The following is a 12,222-nucleotide window of genomic DNA, read 5'->3' on the forward strand; positions in this document are numbered from 1 at the left end:
CGTCTTCCTGGTCGGATTCAGTCAGGCTCTCCTTGTTAATCGGGATCAAAGTGGCTCTTCCAGTGGGAAAAACAACAGCAAATGTTTTTTGAAAAGGAAGGAAGCCTTCAGCCACTTGTGACCTTATGAAATCTGGGCCAAAAAGATAGTGGCCGTATGGTGAAGACCCTCGGAACTTCTTAACATTTGCTCCCGTGTTAGAGGTGGCACTCTTCATAAAATCACTGTACAAAGAGATCAACTCGATCGCACAAAGGCTTCCCACCGGGTTACACGCACTGCCGTGGGACCCACAGGGGTAGCGTGTCTCTGAAGCGAGCCCCACGCGCAGGCGTACGACTGCCCAACGACAGGACCGGGCGCTCAGAGGCGGGGTGAAGTCAAGTCACGTGGTCCGCACAGCCCTCTCCGCGATTTCCCTTACAAGGACTTGGACTGACGAGCCCCACCCCTGGCCGTGCCCTGGAATGTGCGGCGAGGCTAACCCACAGGACAGATTTAACCATCTGCTCATAGGAAAGGGGGGTGAAGAAATGCATACATTATAGAGTGGGTACAAAAACCACGGAAACTCAGACATCAGACCCAACGAACCACTACACATTAGCATATTCTCTAAATCGCCGCTTTACATGCCTTCCCGTGCACTCGGTCAAAACTGCGCTCTTTGAGCACATTGGCAACTGCACCCCCCCCCCCTGTCACCTTTCCATTTTGTCAGGCCCACTCTGTTGGCCGAGAACGGTAACTTCCTTCCGGTTTGCTAAGCGGAGGGCGGAAGTGTTGGTTTTCAGCGGCTCTGGGTGTAGTGGGGTTGGGATAGCTGCAGCAGGCGCGGAGAGGTCACTGAAGTACTCGGATTCTCGCGGCTGTGCAGGGTGAGTGGTGCTCGCGGTCCGGCGCGCGAGGGTCATCCCGTGGTCCCGTCTCCGCGAGGCAGCGGCTGGGAAGGCAGCGGCACTCCGCGGCGAGGCTCCGGAGCGCGGAGCGCTCCTGGGCAGGTGTACCGCCAGCCGGTTGCCCCGTTTCGAGCCTGAGGGCCGGCTCCGGGATCGGAGGCCGCGGCCGGAAGTGGCCCAGACGCGAACTTAGCTCCTTTGCCCAACTTGGGGTTTGGGAAGTTGGGCGATAGCCGGGCTCGCGAAACCCGAGACCCGCAGCGCTGACTCCGGGGCTATGTTTAGTTTCTAACGTAAACTTGCCCGAGTCTAGAGTGTTTGCGTAAAAACCGTAGCACGGTGTCCGCCCCCCACCCCCGACTGCTGTAGCTGTGGCTACATTTATTAAGAATAACCACCTCAAATTAGCAACTTCCTCATTTCAGTATCCACTTTTGTAATTAGATTTTTTAAAAAGTTGTATTTGGTGTTTGGTTTGCGGCTTGAGAAAAACTCCAGAATACACCACTATGTTCCTTTTTGATGGAGACTTTGGGTTAAGTCAGTTTGCCAGTGTTAACTTTTAAAGTAGTTGAGTAGGCCTATGAAAATATATAGCAGTTCTTTACAGAACTTTGGAACAGAAGTATGCGTTCAGTTGAGACTTGTAAGTACAAAAAAATTATATCCAAAGATAAAGAATTCCTTAAAATTACTACTATTTGTTTCATGTTCTGGAAGGCTTTTGATAAAACTTTACCAGAAAAGCTTTTTATTGTCAAAAATGAAGCTTTTGGCAAGTGAACCCTGACAACTAATTCAAGTGCTGAGAACTTTTTGGGTGTGGCGGTCTTAAGAGAACTGGTCCTACCTTCAACCGGAAGTGTGCACGGGAATTGAAAACTTGGTTTAGTTGGAACGGAAACCAACCTGAAAATGTACTTTAAAAAACTGTGTTTGGCACCAAAAATTACGTGTACTTATCTTGAAAAAAATGCGTTGATTAAATGAGACAGATTTGGTCTGGATTTGGGAAGCTGATCAAATACTAGGAAGTGTTTTCTAAGATGGGAATTTTCCCTTAAAGAATGTATCATATTTCCTAGAATACTGTCAATTTGTTATGTAGAAAAAGTCTCTAGATTATTTTACATTTATTAACACTTTATAATTACTGGACTCTGATTCTGACCAGAGTAATCTAATGTAATATTTGTACGGATTAATCCGATTTCATAAATGAAACCAGTTTCTAGAGATTCTGAAAAATCTTCCTGTTGCCATTGGTGTGTGGGGAAATCCTGAGGATTTTTTCCTTTTTTTCGTAACAATCTAGTCCAGCATCTTCCTTAAATGCGTATCTCCTTTTGTCATAACTCCTAAATGATTCTCTTCCTATTTAATCAAGCTAAAAAGAAACAAAACAAAACAAAAAAAAAACATGAATTCATTGTCACCAAGACTCCCCTCTCAATTTAAAACAAAATTACACTCCTTTAGATCGCTAAACTGAACAGAATCTTCTTTATCACTATTAACCATTTCGTTCATTGTCTCATGTATCTGAAATTATATATTTCATAGAAGCCTGCTGTACAAGTCTCCCTCCTTTTAAGTTTCATGCAACACATATCCCTTCACACCTAAGATCTTTCATTAAATGCTTGAAAAATTTAGACTCTTACCTTAAAATGAGTGAGGATCCTCATAACTTGGAAATACGCAGGTGCCTACATAGCAATCTTCCCATCCTAAATAAAGAATACTTAACGTTGATACACGAAATATTTTCAATTTTATTTTACCCTAGCTTTCCAAATTTCTATGCAACTTGTGCATTTGCTGAGGTCTTGTTTCATGAAGACACTTACAGTCCTAATTGTTTGGGGAAAGTAAAATGGAAAGAAAACTAAAGTTATAGCAAGGAGTATGACAGTATCATAAGTGACATCATAAGTTCCTGATTTGGCTCCCTCTCCACCATTATTTATTCCATCCATACTTTTAATTTGGTAGGAAAAAATAAACTATTACACTTTTCCTTATTTTGGAACAACTGATTGTGAAGCTGAACTCCATATCACTGAAAGACTCCACGTTTCTGGTGGAAGATAAACACATAGAGTGGAATATAACCTCCTTGAAAAGGTAAAGGGCAGGTAGTACTTGCCCAACGTTACACTACCAATTTTTGTTAGAATTAACTACCTTAATTTGTTAGAATTGAGACTAACATCTGAATCTCTTAATTCTATGAATGTCTAGTAGCTTATAACAGGGTTTTTCAAGGTCTTTCCCCAATCCACCCCCCTGAATCTTTTAGAAATAAAAATGTTTTTTGAACTCACAGTGTTTGATAATTATATACCACCTTTGAGTTATTTTTCATTATTGTCACACATTGTTTTAACTTGAGAGTCATACTTCTGGAATGAAAACTATGTGACTCATTTCATCAGTTGAACCAATCATCTCATTTCTTTATAGTTGCCTCCCCAACTATATTTTCAGCTTGAAGCTAGGAGAATTGCCTTACATTTCTGAATTCTTAAATAGTATTCAACACTAGTGACATTTAATGCACATTAGTATGATAACTGATCATATTAAAGGTTGATTAAGTATTGAATGAACTAAAGAAAAGTTCTGTGTGAGACCATTGTCAGTGCTGACCCCCAAAAAATCCTTTATAACTTTAAAAAACTTTTATATTTACAAACTTAAAGAATACCTGATTAAAGAAAAACTAATAGGAAATACATCAGAATTAAAAAATGTGTGTGTGTATATATATTTTTATATATTTGTGTATACATATAAACATATACACACACATATGGTATTTTATAACCCAAAGTAAGCGTTTTTAAAGGGGGCTCCCACAAAATGTAGTTAATATGAGGTTTTATAGATTTAAAAAATCGGTTGTCAACCATTTGATTTATAATTCTCATCTGTTTCTTTGTTCTTAGGAGAAGACAATGTTGTCAAACAAAACAGACTATTTTTAAAGACATGCTTTGGTTTGCTATGACATGGTATGCCAAAAATAATAGATGCAGACTGGCAAATATGTGTCACTCTTGTGGTCTCCGCCACTCACCACAAGTCCTTCAGTACATTTAAGAGATGTCGGAATAATACACTCCGTAATTCCTTATAGTTTTTTAAAAAACTACATTTAAAATGGGGGAGGGAGGAATTACAGCTTTACAGCATTATGTAGTTTAGATAATAATGGGATTTACTGCCTCTAAAAGGTGCTACAAAATGAAAATATGCATTCATGAATGGTTTAGATAAATTATGAAAGGCAGCTTCCTAAAGCATGATTAAGGGAAACTTGGAAATTAAGGAGTAGGATACACCTTAACTTCTGTATTTAAGGTGTATCTTACCAACAGCACATACCAGTATATCGCCAAGGACTGCTGTATTGAATTGACAAATTTGTGACTGTGGAATTTCCTGCTAAAATCTAAGAACAGATTTAGCGTAAAAAAAAAATAAGAAAAACTACAGCAGAGCTTTTCTAATTATTTCCGTAATTGAATTTAGTCTGTGTGATGTGGTATAATCAAGGAAAGAATGTAAGAAATCACTTTTTATACTCACACAAAGCATTGTAAGATCAGTGTTGAGATCTAGATAGTGTTTCATTCTTTGCAGTCCACAGATTTATTTTTAGAGCAAGGGCATAGTGTTTTGCTACGTCATAGCTAAATGTTGTTTTCACAACGTAAGCTTTAAAATTGTTATCCTGGTCAGAGTGAAATCAGTAGTGCCTATTTTAGACCTGCTTGGAAGAATATAACTCAATACAGTGTCTTAGTCTTGCTGGTTACAGGTCTTGCAGGCTACCATCGCCACCTCCACTCTGAAGGATGGTACGGTAAAACTTTATTATCTGATGACTGGGATTTTTAACTCCAGATAAAATTTTGTAGTCTTTTAAAGATTGAGTGCTGAAAGGAAAATTGCCTTACCATTTTAGGTATTAGATACTCTTTTGATTTTTAACTTAAATTTTACAGAAATAAATTTAGATTATTAGGAAAAAAATACATTATTAAAGAGCAAAGATAGTTTCCATATCTCTTAAAATGTTTTCTAAAATTTTCTAAAAAACTAAGTTAGCTTTAAAAACTATTGTGCTCTGACTTAGTCACGAGTGATTTAGCGTGCCTCTGCAAGAAATTGGTTTGGACAGAGTGGAAATGTCATTAAAATTTACTTACAGATTAATTAACTTCACAGTTTTCTATATTTTCAGTTAGCCTTTCAACAAATATCTTTCTTGAACTGCTTTGATGCCAGAAGTGAGGGTACAGTAAGAAATGTTAGTTACAAGTGGAAGAACGATGTTTGGCAATAAGGATTGGGAAAGGAAGACCTGTTCCATCTGTTAGTCCTCCTTCCTACTTTCTGTCCACTGAAGAATGGAACAGCTAGTTTAGGGTAGAGCTGCAGAAGGATAGACCTGCTGAAGATTAGTTAGAATTCCTCAATACTCCCACAGCACTGAAGTATAGAACTGGCACTGTTTCCACCAGGGTACCTATGTTAGTTTGTTTCTTGTTTCTATATTGCTACTAAACCAGTAAAATTGGTTATCCGTCCTATTAGGCTATACAGCAGTACTGGGGCCATCGAATCTAGTTGATATACTCTGAGCTTTGAATTAATGTTGGTTGTGGTTTGGAATTTAAAGTTACTGATGGACTGTTGATTGAATGTCATTACTAAGGAGGAGTGAACTCAAAGCATGATTCTGGTTTTACTCTTTGTAGTTTGGTTCTATGAGTAATGGTATCAGTTGTAGTTTGGTTCTATGATACCAGTTAGTTGAGAGAGATTTTTGCCAGGTGATATATGTTCCTGATAATTTTTAGACACACATTTCTGTAGCTCAAATAAGTCAGGAAGGTTGATTTATTTTACCTTTTGTTAATCTTTGTCTTTTTGTACCTTCCTAATTAGGAACTAAACACCACCATGTCGAGCAAAAGGGCAAAGACCAAGACCACCAAGAAGCGCCCCCAGCGCGCAACATCCAATGTGTTCGCCATGTTTGACCAGTCACAGATTCAGGAGTTCAAAGAGGCCTTTAACATGATTGATCAGAACAGAGATGGTTTCATTGACAAGGAAGATTTGCATGATATGCTTGCTTCCCTGGGTAATGATCAGTTTAAATATTAATACATGTATTAGATAGAATTTTTATAACACAGTTAGTGTTTATTTCTTAAGTCTTAAAGCTCTGTGAAGCCAATCTAATGATGTTGCAATTTACTAAGCAACACTCAAAATCTAGAGCAGTGTCTCCCAAAGTGTGATCCTTGGACCACCTGCAGATTTCTGGCTAGGTTCTGATTAGGTTAGGGGCCAGCCGTGCACACGTGTGTTGGCAAACACCAATCTTGATTATGAGAGCGGTATTATTCCCTGTGCTATTCAAATAGAATAGCATACAATCTCCAGACTCATCATACAGGTCCTGTTCATTGAGAAGACTGTTTTCCAAATACTTTTGCTATCATGAATACAAACAGCAAACTGTATAAATGGTAATCTTTCTTGTCATAATGTTTACTATGATGAATAGTTGATGTATTTTGTGTTGTAATTAAAACTATGACTTTTTTTGTTTAGGGAAAAATCCAACTGATGAATATCTAGACGCTATGATGAATGAGGCTCCAGGTCCCATCAATTTCACCATGTTCCTCACGATGTTTGGTGAGAAGTTAAATGGTACAGATCCAGAAGATGTCATCAGAAATGCTTTTGCTTGCTTTGATGAAGAAGCAACTGGTAATTACCAAATGATTTAATATTTATTTATGGTAACTAAAATACATAATAACTTGAACTGTGATGGCATAGTACCTCAAATTTTTGCCATACCTGTTAGTTGTTTTTTTCTCTTACGGCATCAACTCACTTCATTGCCTCTACCCCTGATAATTGATTTACAATTTAGTAGGTGTAGGAAACTTACGTTACTCCTTTACGAGAACTTCACAAAAGTTAGGCTCTCAGTAAATACATGTTGAATGAATAACTTTTATAAGAGTAATCTTGGATAAAGCGTAAATTGCTATAGGCTCTGACACCAGTACAGTCCTATTTATCAGAAAACTCTCAGTTTTGAGATGATTTAAATCTGGTATGTAACCTTTTGCTCTGAAATCAGACTCCCTGGTTTCATATTCCTATTCTGCATAATAGCTTTGTGACTTTGGGCAAGTTACTTATCTAAGCCTCTGTCTTCTTATTTGTAAAATGGGCAATAATATTACCTACCTCATAGAGTTGTTGTGAGGATTAAATGAGGAAATGAGATAGTAGCATACTGCTTGGCATAGGTTAACTCAAAAACCCCCAAAAGTTAACTACATAAATGCCTGATCCTTTGGCAGAGTATATATAAAAGAAAAGGGAGCGACTCATGTGGCGAGCTTTTTGAGGAAAAAGGGACACCCTTTGGCTATGCATTATTTGGAGTAGTTCAGATAGTCCAAGCATGGTCTGGTGGTGGAGGCAACAGTCTCCCCACTTTGGCTTTCAAGGCTCCCCACAATATGGCCTCCTTTGGCCTATTCACGTATACCACCCTTGATTCTTATATCATCTTTCTAATCCTTCCAAGCTCCTCTCTGCATTGTTATCCTAACTTACCTCTACCATTTCTGCCTCTGTGCCTTCCTCATCATACCACTGTCTCCCTCCTCTTGAAATCAAAGTTCTTAATAGTTTTTCTGGAAGGAGTGGGGGGAGAGGCAGGCAGAAGAGACTTGCTTTTTCCTTCCTAAAGACACTTGTGTAGTGACTGATTTTTTCTTTTTTTACTCTAAGCAGTTGTTGCCTTTAATGGAGGAGAATAAAACCATAAAAGGGAAATATCTCATCCATTCTTCAAACTCCTCTCAATGGTCATATTCTTTATAGAGCCTTACTGTTTTCTTCTGCCCTGAGGAACACTTAGAGCCTCTTCCTTCATTCGACTTCCGAACAATTTTATTTATCTCTCTCCTGGCACATGCTCTGACCTTCTATTTCAGTTGTGTACTTATTCCCAATCATCACAGTCTCTCCTTTCTTCCAGGGTATTGGCTGTGTGTCTTCAACAGCATTACGTTCCCATCTTTGTAACCGCCTCTAGCACCTACCACAGTCTCTTGCCCACAGACGATGATTAGTTTTTGTGATCGTTGAATGACTTGGCTGTAGAAGCTGATTTCTTTCTATAAACTAAAAGTCTAAGATTTGGGAAACTTTTTTTTTAAATCTAGGATTGATTTAGGGGAAAAAAACCCATAAAACTAGAGTTTCTTATGTGAACTGACCTTATACTTTAAACTCATTTTATAGGAAATATCAATGTTTTAGCTTAATTTTACATACAAGGAACTTGTCGTATTTTTCCTTTTTTACATTATGAATTTTAAAATCCCTGTGCTTGAATTATCGTTTATCACCATTGGTTTTTAGAGCATTAGTGGTTCTGAATCATGATTACACATGTGAATTACTAGGGGAACCTTTCAAAAATATCAATGCCAGATAATAAAGGTAGCATCTGGATTTTCTTTTTAAGCTCCCTGGATGATTCTGATTCTTGACATGCAGTCAGATTTTATGAGAACCCTGCTTTCACAATTCCAGAGTAGAAAGCACACCTTCCTGCTCTCAACACCACATCCCCAGTGCCTAATCCAGTGGCTATTACATAGTTAACGCTCAAATATTTGTTCAGTGTTTTTGCACATCCTGAACCTAGCCGTATTTGTTATTAAATCTAAACTAGATTTGTTAAAAAAAAAAAAAAAAAAGCAATTCATTTCACATATTAAAAAAAAAGAGGTAAAGTGAAATGCCTGAAATAACATAGCTTGTTAAAACTGGACCTCAAGACTCTGGTATTCTTTTCACTGAAGTACTTTATTCATGTTTATGATGTGGTATTGATTTAGTGTTATTTGCTTATAGAATAGTGAACATTCATGCTACTTTAAGGAACTATGAGGCTTAAGTTCCTTAAACATACTTGACTGCTTTTGTTTAGACATAGGTTTAGCCCCTATCAGGAAGAGATCAGGAGACGGATGTGGAGGGAGGTTGATAGAGCAGAGCAGGCTAATGCCACTAAGCAACTAGGCAGTTTCTAGGCAACTGACTGCTGAGGCTGGCTTAAGGGTGTGGAGACCCCACATTTCATGTATTTGCATGTTTATAGTTCTTATAGAGCATGCGTAGTCAGGTGCAGATCCTCCTTGTAATTAATCCTTGGAGTCGTATGTATTCTGAACCCCAGTTCTTTATTCTTTAGGTTCCATTCAGGAAGATTACCTGAGAGAGCTGCTGACAACAATGGGAGATCGGTTTACAGACGAAGAAGTGGATGAGCTGTACAGAGAAGCACCTATTGACAAAAAGGGAAATTTTAATTACATTGAGTTCACGCGCATCCTTAAACATGGAGCAAAAGACAAAGATGATTGAAAAGAACTCCAAATTCCAGCCAAACGTTCCTTGTCGCCACTTTGGGTATTTCTGAGACTTTCTCTTAGGGCCCATAGCATGCCCCTAGCTTTACAGCTTTTGCCTCTCATGTATTTATTCTCCGCCATTTTGGGCACATGCATCTCTATAATCAGACTGGAAATGGGACTTTTTTTGTCATTTTCAGAATAGAAAATGGGGTAATTTAACTTAACCAACCTCCCCCAAAATAACTGCAGTCTACACAGAGTCAGTATATTTTTTCAGAGAAAGTTATTCACTAAATTTTTTCTGAATCATAATTAAACTTGATGATAAAAACTTACTTGTTTAAAACTTCTTTATTTACCAAAATTGGCTTTTATTAGTTTAGTTGCATCTTCCAAATACAGGTAGATGAGGCAAATCCTAGATAATGGTATGGTTATTAGACCTTTTCCTTCTTCCAGTTTTCCTAACAATCGTACCTCCTCTATTCATTCCTTCCCCTCCCAAAGAAATCCAGTTTTAACTGCCTTAGTTGGGTTTCCTGTACTTTGTCTACCAATTTTAAAAATAATTTCCTGTAGAATTTGCATATATATGATAGCTTTGGTAGCTTTAAATCCTTAAGTTTAACATACCTGCCAACATCCTTCTTTACTTGTTCTGAGCTTTTGCACATTACTTCATGTCCTTTAAAATTAGACCAGGCCACTATTTTAATTTGTCCTCATTTTTAAAACTATTTTAGACCCAAAGATTCTGTGGAATACTTCTACCAAAAAGACAGATTTTTTTTGTATTGTATTTCAGTGTTGGAAATACAATACAGTAGTTTTTATATAAAGCTTTTCTTTAACACAACAATCCTTATTGAAATACCGTGTTTATGAATCCATGTGTGAATTTTGGACATTCCTGACTTGCCCACAATCAAAACAGCTGAAGCTACATGCCTGGGAAAGTGAGATCATTATTTCAATCCTAAAAATAACTTCTGCTATTTCCAGAAATGCAGGACTGTCAGTTAATCAGGAAGTGGTTGACAGGTTCATTTGCTTTGGGTTTCAAAAATCTGACTCTTAAAGATTCATGAGTTTAAAAGTTGAAACATTGGGGGGAAAGTTGGTCGGAAAAATTTGACAATTAGCCTATAAAGATGAGTAATTGACAATTACGCTAATAACTTTACATTTTATGTTATCAGCAAGACTATCCCTGGACAAAATATTACCTCATTCAATAAACAAATAACTGAATGCATTCACGGAGGCAGACCTTTGTACTCAAATGGATGCATGAGCTAGATCCTTTGAGAGGCCAACTTTATAGAAAAGGAGAAGGACCAGTATCAAGCTGCTCTTGTCCCCTTCAAGTTTAGAATCTTAGCACCTGCCTTAACTGTTTGCCTTTTATGTGTTCCTGAATTTCATTCGGTGGTTTAAGCAAAGTACTTTTTTCCCAGACTATAGCCATGATGCTAACATCTTGTTTACTGAATTGAATTTCCATTTCAACTGAAAAAGTATGATCACTCTGCTTGGTAACAGATTTCTAACGAGGAACAATTAACATTGTTTTCATTCAGAAAAAAAAGGGTCTCATATACTAAAATGATATCTGTGCAGTATCCCCATTTCCATTTCAGATAACTGCTCAAAGAACCAGCTGCCATTAGGAACAGTGCATGGTCTCCCCTGAATGAAATAAGTTCTGCTTTAGTAATAGCAGTCCCTATGTAGTAAGTAGGCTTTGCTTAAGCAAAGAAGATTGCTAATAAAGCTAAAGCTTCGACTCCAGAAGTGGATTTGACTGAAAAACCAGTGTCTTAAAACCAGTCTCCATGATGAAAGTCATACTTGAAACAAACCATTTCAGAAGTTCTGATGAAACCAGCCTCATGGACAATAACATCCTTATCCACCTATTGATGATTATCTTGTCATTTGCACTCCAGGGCCCAAATTTTATTTGATCAAGGAGCCTGTGATTCAGTAAGAGCAGGAATTGAGTGCTACTGGGGAAAAGGGGAAGAAAACCAGACTGAGACAAATGAAAGCAAATTCTGAAGAGGAAAGGCAATGATTTTCTACAAAGTAGGAGAGAAGACAGCAAGAGGTGTAACACCTAGACTCAGGGATGTGCAGGCAATTTGTAAAAAGAATCAAGCCAGTAAAAGGGCTTGGAGAGGTAGGTAGAGCCACAACAACAGTATGGAAACCATAAACATTCAGTTCGTTATGTTAGATACACTGGACAAAGATATGCCATAATTAGCCACTTCCCAAGTGCTAGATATTTAGGTATCAGCTTTTCATTAATATATTTTTTTCTTTTGAATCTAGAGAGAAAAATACACCTTAGAATTTTCCCTTAGAACAGTGCTATCTAGTAGAACTTTGTTATAATGTAAATGCTCTCTCTGCTGTCTGAAAGGGCACTAGCCACAGCACGATCAAGCACTGAAAATGTGTCTAACAGGAACTGAATTTTTAATTTAAATAGCCACATGTAATTAGTGACTATTGGAAAACAGTTCTAGAAACAAATACGGAGATCAAAGTCAAAGTACAGTCAGGGTGTCTCAGCTAGGATCTTAATTAAGGTGTCCACGGGGAGGGTTTATGGGGGTGGTAATAGACCATACTTAGAAGAGCTGTAGGACAAAGACCTAAAAAGCCAAAATCCTACGATGAGTGAGGGAAAAAAAAACTATTGGACCAAAGGGCAGACTGTAGCTAAGGGAAAGAATAATTATTTTAGAAACAGGTGTGACTTGTCAGCAATTACTTTTTAAACGATACTGAGAAAATGCAGTTATGAATGGGACTTTGGACTGGGACGAAGACCATAG

General features: G+C 38.0%; 1 protein-coding gene across 5 annotated transcripts; it reads left to right on the plus strand.

The window, feature by feature from the left end:
* Positions 1–512: 512 nt before the first annotated feature.
* Positions 513–10,635, plus strand: LOC308510070 (myosin regulatory light polypeptide 9). 5 transcript variants are annotated; one of them, XM_081078965.1, is made up of 6 exons: positions 752–878; positions 2,895–3,026; positions 3,851–3,916; positions 5,859–6,057; positions 6,534–6,695; positions 9,214–10,635. In XM_081078965.1, the coding sequence occupies exons 3-6, from the start codon at positions 3,914–3,916 to the stop codon at positions 9,384–9,386; spliced, it is 537 nt and encodes a 178-aa protein (XP_080935091.1). In that variant the 5' UTR covers positions 752–878; positions 2,895–3,026; positions 3,851–3,913; the 3' UTR covers positions 9,387–10,635. The 5 variants fall into 5 exon arrangements, with proteins under 5 accessions (XP_080935087.1, XP_080935091.1, XP_080935088.1 ...); XM_081078962.1 differs by lacking the exon at positions 3,851–3,916 and having other exon boundaries at positions 765–878; XM_081078963.1 differs by lacking the exon at positions 2,895–3,026 and having other exon boundaries at positions 773–878.
* Positions 10,636–12,222: the final 1,587 nt, after the last annotated feature.

This window comes from Rhinolophus hipposideros (genome assembly GCF_964194185.1).
Source record: "Rhinolophus hipposideros genome assembly, chromosome: 17".
In the NCBI taxonomy this organism is placed as follows: domain Eukaryota; kingdom Metazoa; phylum Chordata; class Mammalia; order Chiroptera; family Rhinolophidae; genus Rhinolophus; species Rhinolophus hipposideros.